The sequence below is a fragment of the Phacochoerus africanus genome, chromosome 10, assembly GCF_016906955.1.
Source record: "Phacochoerus africanus isolate WHEZ1 chromosome 10, ROS_Pafr_v1, whole genome shotgun sequence".
Taxonomy (NCBI): Eukaryota; Metazoa; Chordata; class Mammalia; order Artiodactyla; family Suidae; genus Phacochoerus; species Phacochoerus africanus.
Genome location: NC_062553.1, coordinates 4,823,147 through 4,841,490, shown reverse-complemented (window position 1 = coordinate 4,841,490; position 18,344 = coordinate 4,823,147). Strand labels below are relative to the sequence as shown.

General features: G+C 50.3%; 1 protein-coding gene across 2 annotated transcripts in view; it reads left to right on the top strand.

Annotated features, from left to right (window-relative positions):
* The window catches only part of EVC (EvC ciliary complex subunit 1), an 85,062-nt gene that overhangs the window by 19,144 nt on the left and 47,574 nt on the right, over positions 1–18,344 (top strand). Inside the window, exons 5-8 of one of the 2 annotated variants that reach the window (XM_047798525.1) lie at positions 2,517–2,601; positions 7,253–7,351; positions 11,265–11,402; positions 14,646–14,804. In XM_047798525.1, coding sequence (XP_047654481.1) covers positions 2,517–2,601; positions 7,253–7,351; positions 11,265–11,402; positions 14,646–14,804 — 481 coding nt within the window. The remainder of the gene's footprint in view (positions 1–2,516; positions 2,602–7,252; positions 7,352–11,264; positions 11,403–14,645; positions 14,805–18,344) is intronic. The other variant, XM_047798526.1, reaches the window with a different exon arrangement.

Sequence of the window (18,344 nt, the reverse complement as noted above, 5' to 3'; positions counted from 1 at the left end):
ACTGAGCAAGTCCGGGGATCGAACCTGCGTCCTCATGGATGCTGGTCAGATTTGTTTCCGCTGAGCCACGATGGGAACTCCCAGTTTTGTTTTTTTTAATTGAAGTATAGTTGATTGACAATGTTGTGCCAATTTCTGCTATACAGCAAAGTGACTCTGTCATATATATGTGTATACACACACACACATTCTTTTTTTATATTATTTTTTCATCATGATCTGTGCCAAGAGATTGAATGTAGCTCTCTGTGCTCTGCAGTAGGGCTTTGTTGTCTATCCATTCTAAATGTAATAGTTTGCACCTACTAACCCCGAACTCCTCCTCCACCCCACTCCCTACCCCCTTCCCCTCGGCAACCACAAGTCTGTGCACATAGATTTCTGTGAGTCTGTTTCTATTTTGTAGATAGGTTCATTTGTGCCATATTTTAGATCCCACCTGTAAGTGATAGCATATGGTGTTTGTCTTTCTCTTTCTGACTTACTTCACTTAGTATGAGAATCTCTAGTTGCATCCACGTTACTGCAAATGGCATTATTTCATTCTTTTTTATGGCTGAGTAATATTCCACTGCGTATATGTACCACATCTTCTTTATCCATTCCTCTGTTGATGGACACCTAGGTTGTTTCCATGTCTGGGCTATTGTGAATAGAGCTAGCTGTGGTTAAGCACCTTCTGTGTACAGGGCCGAGTGGTAAGTACTTTGCAGGAATTAATTATCTCATGAGCATAAGGACCTGGTCTGTCTTGTTCACATCTGTGCTCTACTGCCCAGTGGGAGTCTGGGACAGATGCAGCGATGAATAAATATTGATCAATCAATGAATTAATTCCTCTTAACATCCCTAGGTTGTTCAAGTTATAAAGTAGATGCTAATAGTGTCCTCATTTTATAAAAAATAAAATGAGACACAGAGAGGCTGGGTGACTTGCCCAAGGTCACACAGCAGGTGAATGATGGAGGCAGGTGTAACCTTACCACCTTATCACACAGCCCATGCTCTAGATTATCACACTACCCAGCCCAGAGCAGGGCTCAGCACACAGTAGGTGCTTAAGAAACTAGTTGGCAAGTTTGTGTGTAAGCCTCTCTCGGCTCTAAATTCACCGGCATCCAAGGGGCCCTGGGTGAGATGAACCAGAGACGCCTGGCTCAGGCCTGCGGAAAGAGTGGGCTCAGAATCCTGGGCTTGGTGCTACCCCTGAAGATGACCCCAGGAGTCTCCTTGGCTCACCCCCTGGCTGGGAAGGGATGTTTCTGAGTTTTGGGTCATAGAAGACTTCTAACAGTTCAGGTGAGAGTGTAGCCATTTAAAGTGTATCTGCAGGAGTTCCCTAATCCGACTAGGAACCACCACGAGGTTGTGGGTTCGATCCCTGGCCTTGCTCAGTGGGTTGAGGATCTGGCATTGCTGTGAGCTGTGGTATATGTAGGTCGAAGAGGCGACTTGGATCTGATGTGGCTGTGGCTGTGGTGTAGACCGGCGGCTGTAGCTCAATTGGACCTCTAGCCTGGGAACCTCCATATGCTGCAAGTGAGGCCCTAAAAAAGCAAAAAACAAAAGCAAAAACAGCAAAAATAAAGTGCATTTGCAGACTTCCCATTGTGGCACAGGGGAAACAAATCTGACTAGTACCCGTGAGGATGTGGGTTCGATCCCTGGCCTCACTCAGCGTGTTAAGAAGCTGGTGCTGCCGTGAGCTGTGGTGTAGGCCTAGCAGCTACAGCTCTGATTCGATCCCCAGCCTGGGAAGTTCCATATGCTGTGGGTGTGGCCCTAAAAAAAAAGTAATAATAATAATGATAATAAAATGCATTTGCCTGTGTAGGAAAAAAAGCCATGGGCCTTTCTTTATACCCTGCTGCTTACCTGCGGTGATCATGCAACTGCGACTTGATTTCTCTGGCCCCTGAGTTCCTGAGTCAGTTTCCTCATCTGTAAAATGGGCTTGAGAATGTGCCCGTGACGGCAGAGAGGAACGATGCCATGCGCACCAGACATGAGGACGCCGCGGGGCAGGGAGGGTTGTTTTTCCTGTGTCTCAACTGCCATCTCTTCCTCTGCGCTGTCTTTGATGTCTTGGGCAGCTGTCCCCTTCTGGTCACAAGTGGGTTGCTTTTTTTTTTTTTTTTTTGCTTTTGCTTTTTAGGGCTACACTTGAGGCACACGGAAGTTCCCAGGCTAGGGGTCAAATCGGAGCTGCCAGTGCCATCTGCAGCCACAGCCATAGCAACATGGGATCTGAGCTGCATCTGCGACCTACACCACAGCTCTCAGCAAGGTCAGGAACTCCTTTTTTTTCTTTTTTAAGTGGGTTTCAGATAACTCCTGGGATTCCTCTTTATGCACCCTGGGTGACTGTGAGCCGTCCCTGCACGCTGCAGGATTTAAAATCTGGAATCAGGATGCGCTGTGGCTGGTCCTGAGCAGGGATGTACTGATGACTCGGTAACCGCACCCGCGTGTCAAAGACTCTGAAAGTCTCTTCTGTTTCTCTTTGGCCTTTTCAGCGTGGACCTGGACCTGTGCATCCTCAACCTTCACCTGAAAGACCTACTGCGTCTGGACGAGGCGCTGAGACAGGAGAAGCACACGGTAGGTGGAGAGGTCCGAGCTCCCCGAGTGCAAGGAGACCCTTGGGAAAGGGGTGACCGTGGAGCCGCCGCCACGAGGGGGGAGGGAGAGCAGCGTCGGGCATCCACCCGCAGACGGGAGGTAGGCTTTATGTTACCCAGAGCCATGGGGGTTAAGCAGAAAGCTGGGTACCAGAGTTCCTGCCGTGACACAGTGAGTTCAGAATCCAGCTGCAGCGGCTCAGATGGCTGCGGAGACTCAGGTTCAATCCCAGGCCCAGCACAGTGGGTTAAAGGATCCGGCTGGCATTGCTGCACTGCGGCTAGGATTCCATCTCTGGCCCGGGAAGTTCCATATGCGAAAAAAGGAAAGCCGTGTACCTGTTCTCTGGGCACAGCTCCTGCTGGAGGCAGAGGCAAAAGAAAACAGGATTTTAGAGGAATGTTATTAATGATCAGAGTATCAGTGAGAACTCATTTTTTTGTTTTAATGGCCGTACCCGAGGAATACGGAAGCTCCTGGGCCAGGAATTGAATCTGAGCCACAGATGCTCAACTTGGCCACAGCTGTGGCAACACTGGATCCCTTAACCCACAGCGTGAGGCTGGGAATCTCACCTGCACCTCTGCGGCAACCCAGGCCCCTGCAGTTGGATTCTTAACCCACTGTGCCACAGTGGGAACTTGAAGCACTAACTTTTTTGAGTGCTTACTATGTGTTAGGGGCTGGAGCTGTTGCACGAGTGGTTATTTTAAACCTCATACAACCCAGCAAGGTCAGTGCCATTATTAGGTCCACTTTACAGATGGGGAAGCTGAGGCACAGAGAGGGGCCTGGCCCTAAGTCATAAAGCTCTAAGTTGAGGCTAAGGTGGGAAGTTTAGCACCTTTTCATGGGCACACGTTCTCTGAGTGGATGCAAGAGAAAGCAGAACCTTGGGCACAGGAAACAGGATCAGTCTCTGCCCGATGCACATGCTGGGTCGCTGAGTCAATCAACACTGGATCAAGGTCAGAGGGATAAGTCCCACTGTAGCCACAAAACCCGGTGGGGTTAGCCAGGCAGCAAGGCCACTGGGGTTAAAAGGAGGAATTATTGGAGTTGCCATCATGACTCAGCAGTAACAAACCTGACTAGGAACCAGGAGGACGCAGGTTCGATCCCTGGCCTCGCTCAGTGGGTTAAGGATCCGGCGTTGCTGTGAGCTGTGGTGTAGGTCACAGATGTGGCTCGGATCTGGCGTTGCTGTGGCTGTGGTGTAGGCCGGCAGCTGTAGCGCTGATTTGACCCCTAGCCTGGGAACCTCCATATGCTGTGGGTGTGGTCCTTAAAAAAGCAAAAGCCAAAAAAAAAAAAAAAAAGAATGATTTCTCCCTGACACACATCTTCTGAATTACTGAGTGAGGAGAGATGAGACCTACAGAGAGAGGGGAGGAGAGAGAAAGCCTGCTGGGGGGGCGGGTAGATGGAGAGAAGGATGGACATAGACAGGTGCCCGCAGGTGCATCGTTATAAACCAGAGAAATAAAAGCATATTAAATTGAGGAGGTAGCAGAAAGAAATTTTGCTGTGTGGGAGCAGAATGGACCTCCTAACTGGGTGCTGGTGTTTCAAACCGTAAATCCTCCTAGGATTCCAGGAACAGAAACTGCTCCCGCAGTGCCACAGAGCCCGCCCTGTGGAGGAGGCCCAGGTGCCCGAGATACCAGCCCACCTGCAGCGGCAGCCTGCTTGCACGCGGCCACATCTGGTCCTGCATGGCGGCAGGTGGCCCTGCGGAATCGTTCAAAGCCTCTGCTCCCTGAAGGGTGATTGTTTCTGTGCTCAGAGCACCATCTGGCTGGTGAATGCTGAGGTCCTGGCCGGCCTGGCCTCCGGAGCAGCCAGCAAATGCCCCCAGGGAAGCAGGCTGCCCTCCTGGAGAGTGTTCCCTGTCACTCATCTGCCCATCTTATCTGTGGGCAGCCTTTGCTCCCCGCTGGGCACAGTCCTGGGGACAGGCTGTGCCTTTATGGAGCCTACTGTCCAGGGGAGAGATGGCACTCGACAGAGAGCACAAAATGCCAGAGGCAGAACGCGTGACAAAGCAAGTGACGGAGCACCATGGGAGCATGTCAAAGAGGCCTGGAGGGGGTGTGGGTTTGGGGGGATGGCGGGGCTTCCCTGGGGGGAGACACTTAAGCTGGAACCCAGGGATGTTCTGAGAGTATCAGATTAGGAGTCGCAAGCTGGGCTTCTGGTCCACCCTCTGACACCCAAGAGCTGTGTGTCTTTGGGTAAAAGACTTCCCCTCTCTGGGCCACTTGAGGAAAGGTGTGAAAATACACTTCCAGCTCTTACTCTATGGAATTACCTGGAAGTTAGTTGTCTGCTTTGAAAGGTCTCTGTGGGCTGTGTGATCAGCATCCTCACAGGATTCCAGCATCATCTATTAAGGACAGATAATCTGCTAAACACTTTAAATGTCTGATCTCACTGAAACCTTACTGATGTTTCACTGATGAGGAACCTGAGGGTCAGAGAGGTCAAGTCAGTTGCCCAAGATCACACAGCTGGGAAATGGCAGAGGTTTGTCTGAATACAAAGTCTGCATCTTCTCAGAGCCCAGAGCCCAGACAGCTCAGTAGAAATGTATCCATCCAGGAGTTCCTGTCATGGCCCAGGGCTAAAGAACCTGACTAGTATCCATGAGGTTGCAGGTTTGATCCCTGGCCTCGCTCAGTGGGTTAAGGATCCGGCATTGCCGTGAGCTGTGGTGTGGGTTGCAGATGCGGCTCCGATCCCACGTTGCTATGGCTGGGGTGTAGGCTGGCTGCAGCAGCTCCGATTGGACCCCGAGCCTGGGAACTTCCATATGCCATGGATACAGCCCTAAAAAGACAGAAAAAAAAAAAAAGAGAGAGAGAGAGAGAGACTCATTGAAGATAGACGTGCACAAGTACCCATATCTGAAATAGACTGAAAGTGAAGTGATGGAAAAGGGTGGTCTATGCAAAAGAAAGCTGGTAGAGCTGGACTTAGATCCGAAAAAAATAGACTTTAAAATAAAGACCCTAAAAAAAGACAAAGAGAGGAAAATTGCCTCATGATAAAAGGATCAATGCAACAAGAGGAAATCACATGTGCAAATACCTATGGACCCAGTTTAGGAGCAACTCGTCATCGAAAGCAATCTTGAGAAAGAACAAAGCGGGTTATGTCGATAATTCCGCAAAGAGAAAATAAAAGCTCCTTAATAGGTAAATATGTCTAAGTGACCTTTGACACAGGTGCCAATGTAGTTCGGTGGAGGAATGAGCTTTTCCATAAATCGTGCGGTTGGGCATCCATAGCAAAAGCCAAAAGGAACCTCAAGCTAAGCCTCATACCTCACACAAAAATTAACTCAAAATGGACCAGGTACTTAAATATACAATATAAAACTATAACTCTTTTAGGAAAAAAAAGGAAAATCTTTAGCATCTAGGGGAAGAGTTCTTAGATTTAACATCAAAAGTGTGGCCGTGAAGAAGAAAACCAATACGTTGAAACTCATTAAAATAAAAAACTTCTGATCTGCAAAAAAAAAAACACAACATGTTAACAGGATAAAAAGCCCGAGGCCGTATTTTGCAAACCACATTCTAAGAACTGGTGCCTAGAACACAGAAGAAACTCTCAAACCTCAGTAGAAGTAAGTAAACAATCCAACTGGAAAATGGGCAAAAGGTGAAACAGTATTTCACCGAAAGGATTATACGGTTGGCAAGTGAACACACACCAAAAGCACATAAAAAGATGTTTAATGTCCTTAAACCATTACGGAAATGCAAAGTGAAACCACAGTGAGGTATGACTATACATCTATCAGGACGAGTAAAATAAAAATAACAATACCACCAAATGCTGGTGAGGATGTGATGAAACTATCACTTTTTTTGTGGCTGATAGGAATACAAATGCCACCATGGAAAACAGTTAGGCGGTTTCTCATAAAACGGGACAGGCAACTACTAGACGACCCAGCAATCACACTGTTGGGCATTCATCCCAGAGAAACTTAGGTTCACTCAGCAACTTGTATGTGAATGTTCCTATCAGCGTTATTCGTAATGGCCCTGAACTGGAAAAGCCCAGATGTCCTACAACAGGCGAAGGATTAAACAAATTGTGGAGATGGCACCCTTGGACGTGCAGGGGTGTCCTCACCCGTGGGGGGACGCTTCTTGGTCTGGAGCACGTGCTCATTCATTGAAAGGGGCTGGAATGAAGGACCTCATACTCCCCGGTCCCATAGAACCTTCCCTTTGATTCTTCTCACAAGGAAGCAACCCTCCCTTTGCCTGGTCTGTTTTCTTGACTCAGGGACATGGAGTGTGGACGGGCCTTCCGTAGGGTGGGCGCCTCATAAATATATGCTGAATAAATGAGTGAAGAAGAAATGAAGCATTTCTCTAGAAGCTTCACAAAAATCCAATCCATGATAAGCCATTGTCATGATTCTTAATCTGAGGTCTTAGCACAAAATGTATGTGGGTGGGTGGGCGGGTGTGTGTGTGTGGGTGGGCGGGTGTGTGTGTGGGGGGGGTGGGTGTGTGGGTGTGTGTGTGTCTGGAGAGAGAGAGAAAAAAGGAGGGAGGAAGACACCATTGTTTAAATCGTTGTTCTGGGTTGTTTCCTTTTCTGGCCATAGATGTTTATTCAGATTTTAAAAATGTGCCTCCTTGACCTTCTTCCTAAAAAGAAGTCTGATGATGAGTTATACCAGAAGATTCTTTCCAAACAACACAATGTAAGTCTTCAAACCATAGTTCATTACGATATATGAAATAGTTTATTATGATACATGAAAGATAATGTTCTAGGAAAGTGTTTTTGATTTTTTGTATAAAAATAGTTTATAACAATATGTACTTTTCAACACAATATAATGATATATAAAAGCATATGTATAAATATAAAAATAACTTTATAGTTATATGTATAAATATAAAAATAACTATAGTTATAAAATAACAAACTATTATTTAAATTTAGTTATATATAAATAGTTATATATAACTATTATATAATGGTTATTTACATAACCATTATATAAAAATATTGGAAGTAGAAAAAAGAGAATGTTTGGTCATAGTCACTAAAATAGAACCACAGTTGATGTTTTCTGTAAAAATTTGGAGGGTTTTCATTTTATTTATTTATTTTTTATTTTTATTTTTTTTTGCCTTTTCTAGGGCTGCACCCACGGCATGTGGAGGTTCCCAGGCTAGGGGTCTAATTCGAGCTGCAGCTGCCGGCCTACACCACAGCCACAGCAACACGGGATCGGAGCCGCATCTTCGACCTACACCACAGCTCACGGCAGCACCGGATCCTTAACCCACTGAGTGAGGCCAGGGATCGAGCCCACAACCTCATGGTTTCTAGTCGGATTCATTGGCCACTGAGCCACGATGGGAACTCCTGGAGTATTTTTAAATATGTAATTTGTTTATTACTTATAACTTTTGTTGGCCGCCTCCGAGGCATGTGGAAGTTCCCAGGCTAGGGATCGAACCCACACTGGAGTGACAACCCCGGATCCTTAACCCACTGCGCCACAAGAGAACTCCTCTTGGGTATAACTTTTGATGCTACTTTACATTCTTTGCTTTTTAGACTTGTATACAAACTTTATATTGTCTTATGTGCAGCAAAATGAGTCAGGGCTCGGAGTCAGAGCCGTGGAGGTCGACATCCTGGTTCTGTCTTTCACGAACTCTCAGAATCCGAGGTACGGGAGGTCCCGTCGTGGCGCAGTGGTTAACGAATCCGACTAGGAACCATGAGGTTGCGGGTTCGGTCCCTGCCCTTGCTCAGTGGGTTAACGATCCGGCGTTGCCGTGAGCTGTGGTGTAGGTTGCAGACGTGGCTCGGATCCCGTGTTGCTGTGGCTCTGGCGTAGGCCGGTGGCTACAGCTCCGATTCAACCCCTGGCCTGGGAACCTCCATATGCCGCGGTAGCGGCCCAAGAAATAGCAACAACAACAACAAAAAAAAAAGACAAAAGACAAAAAAAAAAAAGAATCCGAGGTACGTCCGCGGTACAGGGCGATGCTCCTTCTGGTCCTGCGGGATTCCAGGAAGGCGAAGAAAAATGTGGGTGGAGCCCGCAGCGGAGTCACACTTAGACTCTGGTTGTGTGACAGCTGCCGTCATTCCCAACACCTCCGCCGCCACCACCATCATCGTCAATGTTTTTATCAGCATTTTATTTCGCACGCCGTCCCCGCCGCTGCTCTCCTTGTCACATCGTCTCCATCACTGCCGCCATCATCTCGTTGTGGCCGTCCTGGCGATGCTCCTTCTTACTCTCGTCTTAGTACCACACCGTTGTCATTACCTCCATCCCCCTCCTGGTTCCCGCCACCACCATCTCTGTCATCGCAGCCATCAGTGCCACCATCGGTCTCGTTACCGCCGTCCCGCACCGCGGTCCCCACCACCGCCCTCGTCAGCGTCATTCCTGGGGCCATCGCCACCTCCGCCGGCATCCTCATCATCCTCGCTGGTGCCACCACGGCCTTCACCTTCCCTGTCAGGTCGCTGTCATCGTTCTCGTCACTGCCATGGCCGCCAGGGGTCGTTCCTATCACCACTGCCGTGACATGTGGGGGGCGGGGAGGGGACGTTACTGCCTCACCCCTCGGGATCCCGCGGGGCAGCACGCGTCACTACCTCCCGGGCAGAAGGCAGCGCATCTGCACTGTCACGTCATTGGCATCCCCCTCGGCACCACCGCATCCCTGGGCGTCACCATCCTCAGGCAGGGGACACAGTGCTTTCCACCCACTATTTTGTGTCATCGTCAGAGCAGCCCTGTGAGTGGCCATCACTGTTTTTGTTTACAGCTGAAGAAATTGAACCTCAGCGAGTCGAAAGGACTCTCCTTTGGCAAAAGTCATGATAAAGGTGGTGACACTCATGATTACTCGAGTAATGAAGCAATGTCACATGTCCTATGGAAAGAATGAGAGCTCTGGTGTCTGCAGGCCTGGGATCGAATCCCACTTCTGCCATTTACACGGCGTCTTGTTACGACAGTGGGTCTGGGCAGGGGCTTTAACTGCATCCTTTCCTTGAATGTCCACGACAGCCTCGAAACGTCTAGAGGAGGATGAGAAGGGCCCAGAAACGACAGCTGCTTGGACGAGAAGCAGCGCAGTGCATGCAGCTACAAGAGCTGGGCTCCCGAGTCAGTGGATCAAGGGCGGCCTAGCACAGCCCTTCCTCCTGGGACGCTTTGCGCAACGTATCACAACTTCCCACGGACCAGATCCCTCATCTGGGGAAGGGCCCTTGTTTCTCTCCTGTAGAGATGCTGTGAGAATTAGGCACATGTGGCCTCCACTTGGAGAGTCAATAGCAGTTTTTAATCAATGTCATTAGGGCTGATTACACGTCAGGAAACACATCTGGAGAAAACAGAACTGCCACCCTTACTCCAGGTTGGGGTTTGAAGGACTCCCTTCATAGGGTTCCCCCTTTCCTTCCAGGTTCTGAATTAATGAAGAGAAGCCACTGAAGAGGCAGATACTGAAATGTCAGCTTCCTTATGAGAGGGGCCAGCTTGGAGGTCATGGCCTAGATGCCCCTGCAGTCATGGCCTCCTGATACTGAACCCCGGGGTGCGCTAAGTAGCTTAGCTAGTCACTGGCAGAGCAGGGCCGCCTCAGGCCTCCCCACCCAGAAGCAGGACCCTGGATGCCCAGCTTCCTCTGAGCTGAAGCCACACCAGAGCCATGGCCTACCTGCACGGTCCATCCCAAAGAGGAAGAGGCTGGGCAAGCCGGGGGCGGTGCTCACTTCCTGCTTTTGAGCCGCCAATCAAGCACAGGCACGTCCTCTCTGGGGTGTGCTGAGTCATCCTTGCCCACGAGGAATGGGGATGAAGCGTTCCATCCCAGCACCCAGATGGCATGACGTTTTCCTGGACTTCATAAAGATCCGAAGGGAGTTCCCGTTGTGGCTCAGCAGTAACAAACCCGACTAGTATCCATGAGGACACAGGTTCGATCCCTGGCCTCGCTCAGTGGGTTAAGGGTCCGGTGTTGCCGTGAGCTGTGGTGTAGGTCAAAGATGCAGCTCGGGATCCCGTGTTGTTGTGGCTGTGGTGTAGGCCGGCAGCTGTAACTCTGATTCCACCCCTAGCTTGGGAACCTCCATATGCCGCAGGTGCGGCCCCCAAAAGACAGAAGAGAGGGAGGGAAGAAGGAAAGAAGAAAGAAAGGAAGAAGGAAAGGTTGGAAGATACTATTTTGGGGGCTGGGGGAGAAGAATATAGAAAAAGTATGTAATCCATTATTCCTAAGGCTCTGTTCAATGGGAAAAAAATAGATTCTTATAATCAGTCTTCCAGTAGGACAACACCCAGAGCATTTAATTATGGTTAAGAAATATTTTTACGGAATTCTCTTGTGGTGCCATGGGTTAAGGATCCGGCATTGTCACTGCAGGGGCTTGGGTCGCTGCTGTGGCGTGGATTCTATCCCTGGCCCAGGAACTTCCACATGCTGCAGAGGTGCCAAAAAAAAAAGAAGAAGAAGAAGAAGAAAAGAAATATTTTATGATAATATGGTGAAAAATAAGAAACATTTCTTTTCCAGAATTTAAGATATGTTCCATTTTTTTTCCTCGATTCTCCGTTTTCTTTTTTTCCCCAGAATCTGGAGGAATTGGAAAAGAGCCTTCAGGTCAGACTGTCGAACACAGAGGCCCTGGGTGCTGGCGACTCTGAGGACATCACCCTGGCCGACGTGGAAAGGAAGGAGAGAGAATGTTCTGAGCAGCTGATAGCTAACGTAGGTGATAGGTTTTCTATCCCTTGTCAAAAGCATGGTTTCCGGGACCATTCGTTGGACGAGATTGAAGAGATGGTGCCAGGAGCTGGTTGAATACCCCACTTCCCTGTCGTGTCTGCCCTGGAGCCAGGGATCCTGTTTGTGAGGCAAAGCGACAGAGAAGCTGTCATTAAGAGGCCGAGATTTACCGAGGGAGTCTTTTTTTTCTTCTTCTTCTAATGAATTCTCCTTGTTTAAATTTTAGATGGATCTTTTTATCATTCGAAGCAAAGATTGCTCTAACCCTCTGTGCCCTTCCCTGCCTTGTGGGTTAGAGCAGAGTCTAGCCGCTAACTTCCCAAACGCCAGGCATCCCTCATAAAATCATCTCCTAAATTCCAGAGGGGATGGTTTCCTGCAAAATCTTTTTTTTTTTTGCAGTTCCTGTCGTGGCGCCTCGGAAACGACTCCAGCTAGGAACCATGAGGTTGCGGGTTCGATCCCTGGCAGTGGGTTAAGGATCCAGCGTGGCCGTGAGCTGTGGTGTAAGTTGCAGACGCAGCTCGGATTTGGCATTGCTGCGGCTCTTGCATAGCCCAGCAGCTATAGCTCTGATTCGACCCCTAGCCTGGGAACCTCCATATGCCACAGGTGTGGCCCTCAAAAGCAAAAAAAAAAGAAAAAGAAAAAAGTTTTGCTTTGGTGTTCTACTCCCCACTCATCATATAGTATGAATTAAATAACTATTTCCTGGGCACCCAGGCATTGTGCTGGACACTGGAGATTCAACATGAACTGAGACCTGGCCCTGCTTAGGCCAGTCCGGTGGGTGGGACTACAGGTGAGCAGGAGAGCACTTTGTGGGTTACAGAGGCTGTGATAGATGAAAGCATGGGAAGACGGAGTCACAGTGGCGAGAGGAACTCATCGTACCCCAGGGTTAGGAAGGCCTTCGCAGAGGACCGATCTGTCGGGAGGCTTTGGTGGAGAAGTAGGCATGGATGCTGGCCAGTGGGAGGGCAGAGACGTGAGCCAGGGCAGGGAAACAGGCGGGACAAGATAAAGCCAGAGGTCTGCCCTGAGGGTGTTCATCTCATGCCAAGGACATGGGAGCCACTGAGACAGCAGGGGGCGCCTTGACCCCGTTCTGTTGTAGAAGGACTGTCCGGCTGCTGGGTGGAGGAGCTTTGGGGCTGGTCCAGTAGGACTTCCGGGAAGGCAGCTGCAATGGGGATGGAGGGGTACGAAGGAGGGGAGAGCTGACAGGGTGGTGGATGAGGAGGTGCTGGTGAGAAGAAGAGGATGTAGAGAATCCGCTCTGCCAAAATAAGGACCCGGGAGTGAGGACACATTGGGAGGGCGGTGGTGCGCTCCCGCTTGACGTCTTGAGTTGGAGATGCCAGGAGGTGCAGCACCTCCTGTAAGCTCAGCGAGAGGGCGCGGGGAGCCAGGATGCTCTTAGGACGAGGTGGCAAAGGGAGGGCTCAGCCCAGATTCCAGTGGTCCCCGGGCTCCCCAGAGCCGTGGAACATTTAGGCCATGGCTGCATAGTTCAGGCAGAGGATTCACAGTTCTCCTAAGATTCTCTAAAGCACTGGCAGCCTCCGATAACGGAGGTGTCTCTGGTCCAGGAGTGTGTGTATCAAGAAGGGAGCCTTGTGCCAAATCTCAGACCCGCCAGCATTAAAGGCGCAGGCGTCAGGGAGAGTGGAGGCGAGGAGCAGGGTACGGACGTTGAGGAACCAGGAGAAAGTCATGTCACGGATGCCAAGGGGGTCACGAGTTTTTCAGAAGAGCGGAGTGGGCGTGCTGGCTGCCTGGGAAGAGAAGAGACCCAGAACTCTCTTTCTGGATGTGCGGGAATTCGTAGATGGTGGTCCATGCTCTCGGATAGCAGTTGGAAAGGAGGTCATCTGATGGGGCGACAGGGGCAAAATCCGGGTGTAAATGTGAGAGGGGAAGCTGCCCGGGGGCAGCCAGAGGGTTTGCTGAGCTGCGATGAGGCCCCTGAGGTGGGAGAACAAACTTTCAAAGAGGTGCCAATTCCTGGGGGTGCCCAGCCCACGTGATGGTGGGATTGGCTGATTTCCAGGTTGCTATGGCAACAGGGTCCGCATGGGCTCCAGGTACCACTAATCCCTGACCCCTCCCACATCCTGCCCAGCAGGAAATATCCATTTCAGCATCTGCAAGGCGGAGCCGGGCTGGAGAAGATCACAGCTATGGGAGTTGAGGGAAATGAATCAGATCTGCCTCTGCCTCTGCTTACCTCTGTGACCCTTGACAAGTGACCTTTCTGAGCCTGTTCCTTGTCCTTCCAAGACATATTTTATCCAGAAATAAAATGTGTGAGGCACAGAGCCTGGCATGTAGCCTGTATGCCATAAAGAAAAGTTGTTGTGACTCTTGGCATTGTTGTTTTCCGAGCTCTGAGAGGATGCAGTGACAAAAATTCAGCCCCCAACCTCCTAAATAAACCACTCGGTGATTCCCTACTCTGCTCCAGATAAGATGGGGGAAAGGGAAAGAAAACTCTTTTTTTGTCTTTTTAGGGCCGCACCTGCGGCACACGGAGGTTCCCAGGTTCGGGGTCCAATTGGAGCTACAGCTGCCAGCCTATACCACAGCCACGGCAATGCAGGATCCAACCCACATCTGCGATCCACACCACAGCTCACGGCAACTCTGGATCCTTAACCCACTGAGCAAGACCAGGGATTGAACCCGCATCCTCATGGATACTAGTCAGGCTCATTACCTCTGAGCCTCAACAGGAACTCCAAGAAAACAATTTTAAAGCAAAATGTTTTTATGGTCATGTTGTCTCTGCTATATTGTTCTTTTTGTACTTTTAGGACAATAGTTAATATTTAAATGGCCATTCGTGCTTTTATTTCCGGGATGTGGTTAATCCCTTTGAAAGGTCTAGAAGCCTCCAGGAGCACACAGGCTTCAGGCTGCCACTGCGGCATGTGTCAGAGTCTTTCAGCTGTCGAAGCTGAGTGAGCTCACTGTTCTTTCCTTCCCTGTTGGTGTTTGCCAAACAGCTACCTTGAAACCCACCAGCACCTACCCTGGCACGAGAATGTGATTATTGCCAAGATAACTTGCTGGGAGCCGTAGCGTTGTTTAGAATCCCAGTTCGTGCTAAAAGGGGAAGAGTCATTCTCAAGCCTGAACCTTTCAGCTCTGTAGCTTTCTTCTTAAATAAGTTTTTTCCCCCTGCCCTCACCCCACCTCTTGCTTCTCATTCTCATTTCACAGATGGAAGCTTTCTGGAAACAGATGGAAAGCATCCAGCACTTTCTGGTGGACCAATTTAAGTGTTCCAGCTCCAGAGCCCGACAGCTCGCGATGACTCTGACAGAAAGAATGATTGCAGCCGAAGGGCTATTGCGTGATTCGCAGGATTTGCATGCTCTGGTAATGCTGGAGGGGGCAGCGGTGTTGGGGGCCATGGGGCTGGGGACATGATATTCAAACTAGAGGTTTGGATGCTGGAAGCTTGACGTGCTGTAGGGATCATTAACTGAACCCCTGCGTGTTGTAGAAGGGGAGGTGGAGGCCTGGGAAAAGCAGTAAATCCATCCATCCGTCCATCAGTCATTTATCTGTCCATCTGTCCATCTAGCCATTCCATTAGTGGAGATGCTGGCCAGCATCATGTTACCCCAGCATGGAGCCCTGCTTCCCAATCCTGGCTGCACACTGAAGTCATCTAAGGAGCTTTAAAAAGTACACATGGAGTTCCCGTTGTGGCGCAGTGGTTAACGAATCCGACTAGGAACCATGAGGTTGCGGGTTCCGTCCCTGCCCTTGCTCAGTGGGTTAAGGATCCGGCGTTGCCGTGAGCTGTGGTGTAGGTTGCAGACGCGGCTCGGATCCCGTGTTGCTGTGGCTCTGGCGTAGGCCGGTGGCTACAGCTCCGATTCGACCCCTAGCCTGGGAACCTCCATATGCCGCGGGAGCGGCCCAAGAAATAGCAACGACAACAAAAAAGACAAAAGACAAAAAAAAAAGTACACATGATGGCGTTCCTGTCGTGGCTCATTGGGTTAAGGAGCCAATGTAGTCTCTGTGAGGATGTGGGTTCAATCCTTGGCCTCGATCAGTGGGTTAAGGATCCAGCATTGCTGCAAGCTGCAGTGTAGGTCGCAGGTGTGGCTCGGATCCAGCGTTGCTGTGGCTGTGGTGTAGGCCGGCAGCTGCAGCTCCACTCAGCCCCCTGGCTTGGGAACTTCCAAAAGAAAACAAAGAAGTACTGATGCTTGGGTTTGAGATGGGTCCCCAGCACAGAGATTCTGACTCAGTCTGGATTTTGTAAGGTTCCAGGTGACGACATAGTAGTCATAGCTGACACCCACTCGAGTGGACAGAGCCTCAGTGAGCCCTCCTGACAGCCCTGTGAGCTGCCAGTGCCCAGGGCCTCATGGATAGAGATCCAGTCAGATGGGTATGAAGTAGAGGCTCGGGCATTGCTATTTTTAAACCTCCCCAAACGATTCTGATGCATAGCTGGGAATATAGACCACTGGTGTCGAAGCACCCACAAATCTGACTTTGAATCCACGCTTAGCCGCTTGAAGCTGTGTGGTCTTAAACAGGTTCCTTAACCCCTCTGAGCTTCCATTACTTTGTAAAGAAAATCAGTCTCCGGAGTTGCCCCGGCAGGGCCTCAGAAGTGCTGTGTGCAGAGCTCAGGGCACTGTGCACCTGTCCCCTTCCTCTGACCTTGAAACCCATGAATTACGTTTCAGACCTGGGCACCTGCCCAGGTTACACTTGGCTTAGAAACCTGCAGCAGCTGCACTGCCCTCAGCTCCTTAGACCCAAGGGGGAGCCCTGCCCAGGCAGGGGGCTCCCGGCTACTTCTCTACAAACCGCTCTGCTTCTGAAGGTGTGGTCCACAGACCAGGAGCCGCAGCAGCATCACCTGAGAGCTGGGTAGAAATGCAGCATCTTGCCCCCCTTTGGCACTGCTGAAAGGTGGGCATGATGGGGAGTGCGTTCCCTGTGAGCACAGGAGCCAGCTAAGCGACTCGCCCAGGACCCCGACGCTGTGCAGTGACGCCTCTCAGCCTGCGCCCCAAGCGGCCTGGTTTGCTGTGCAAGCCACTTGGAATCGGATTTGAATTTGATAAGTCTGCCGATATGCATGCTCGTCAAAGGAGAAAGACTTTTTTCCTTTTATTCTTTTTTTCTTTGTACTTAATTATTCTTCCATCAGCAGGATATGGATGCAGGAAAAAAAAAAAAAAAAAAAGCACCCTTAGCTGACTCCAGCCCAAGTCTTAGTCAGTAACTTCAAAATGAGAGGAAGGGAGGAATTTTATCCAGGTTATTAGTGTGTCCTTCCTTCAACATTTAGTGGAGTTCCTGTCATGGTGCCGCAGAAATGAATCTGACGAGTATCCATGAGGATGCAGGTTCAATCCCTGGCCTTGCCTGGTGGGTTAATAAGGATCTGGTGTTGCTGTGAGCTGTGGTATATGTCGCAGATGAGGCTTGGATCCCGTGTGGCTGTGGCTGTGGCTGTGGTGTAGGCCAGCGGCTGCAGCTCTGATTCAACCCCTAGCCTGGGAACTTCCTGATGCCTCAGGTGCGGCCCTGAAAAGACAAAAAAAACCCCAAACCCACTATTTGGTAAACATGTACTGTGTGCCACACTGTTATGGAAACTGTGGCTCAGTTTCATCATCTGTAAAGTGGGCATCTGAATAGCATCAGCTCCGAGAGTGTTAGAAAGTGGACAACGTGTAAGGCCTGTAGGACAGACAGACCTTGGCTCAGGGGAAGGGCTCAGAATGTGTTCCGGATTAGACTCTGGCAGGCCACCTGTAAGCAGACAAAATAGACATAAACGAATCATTGTAACAACGTGTGAGAAGGGCAACTATCTATGTTTGTACACAAGAGGGGTGGGTTGGCTCTGCCTGCATCCTGTATAATAACAACAACAAAAACCCCTAGCTTCTGTATGTCAGACCATGTTGTTGATAAACTCCAGAAAAATTTAAATTGTCAGCCTGGTGGCGACTGAGCGTTCTGGACCCAGGCAGTTGGCCCTGAAGCGTGTCACATGGCATCGCCGAATATCGGAACTGGAAGAGCCCCGAAAATTGCATCAGATCGGTTTCTTGCGATGTTCAAGATGCAGGAGAGAGATGGGAACCTGCCAAAGATAATGATGAGAGCGGCTTGCACTCACCAGCCACTGTTTAAGTGCTTCACATAGTTTAACTTTTTGGGGTGCTCACATCAGCTCTGTCAGTTAGGGGAGGACTCTGTGCCCAAGGTCGTGCGGGTCTGGAACCAAGTTTGAGTCCAGCCACGTTTGAGGACTGGCCACACTCAGGACCAGCAGGGGTCCCCTGGCGTCCCATCCGAGCCCCTTTGCTCCTCCCGCCTTGCGTCTGATGCCCCTCATGCTTGTGCTCGCCTCTCTCTGCTCCTTGAATATAAACCCAGAGGCTGCGCTGTCACTCTATGGCTGGGAGGCCTCACCGCACTGCCTCCGAAGTGGCTGCTCTGGGCATCATCGCCCCATCCCCTTTGCCTGAGCCTGGCTGGACCACTTGCCGCACCAGAGCTGAACGCTTATCCTCTTGGGCCCCCTAGTGGCCATGGGCCTCCTGATGGCTGTCAGGCTTGTTCAGTTGGAGTGAGAGGAAGGTTCAGAGCCACTGTCCCTGGGCTCGTTGGGTGGACTTTGGAGTAAACCCAGTGCTTCTGTCGCTAACTGAGGGGTCATTGTCCTTCCCTGTGCACGTGTTGTCAGAACACAGACCAGTGCAGCTCGGCAAACCGTGAGGCCCAGGGCTGGGCAGTGGTTAGCTCAGGTACGGCCCCTGTGTTTTGTGCAGCCAGGGGAGGCGAGCGGGACCATGCTGGAGCCTCATGCACCCGTGACTGGGAGTGAAGCCTTCGTTTGGAGGCAGTGACTGCAGGGTTTGGGCCATGGGG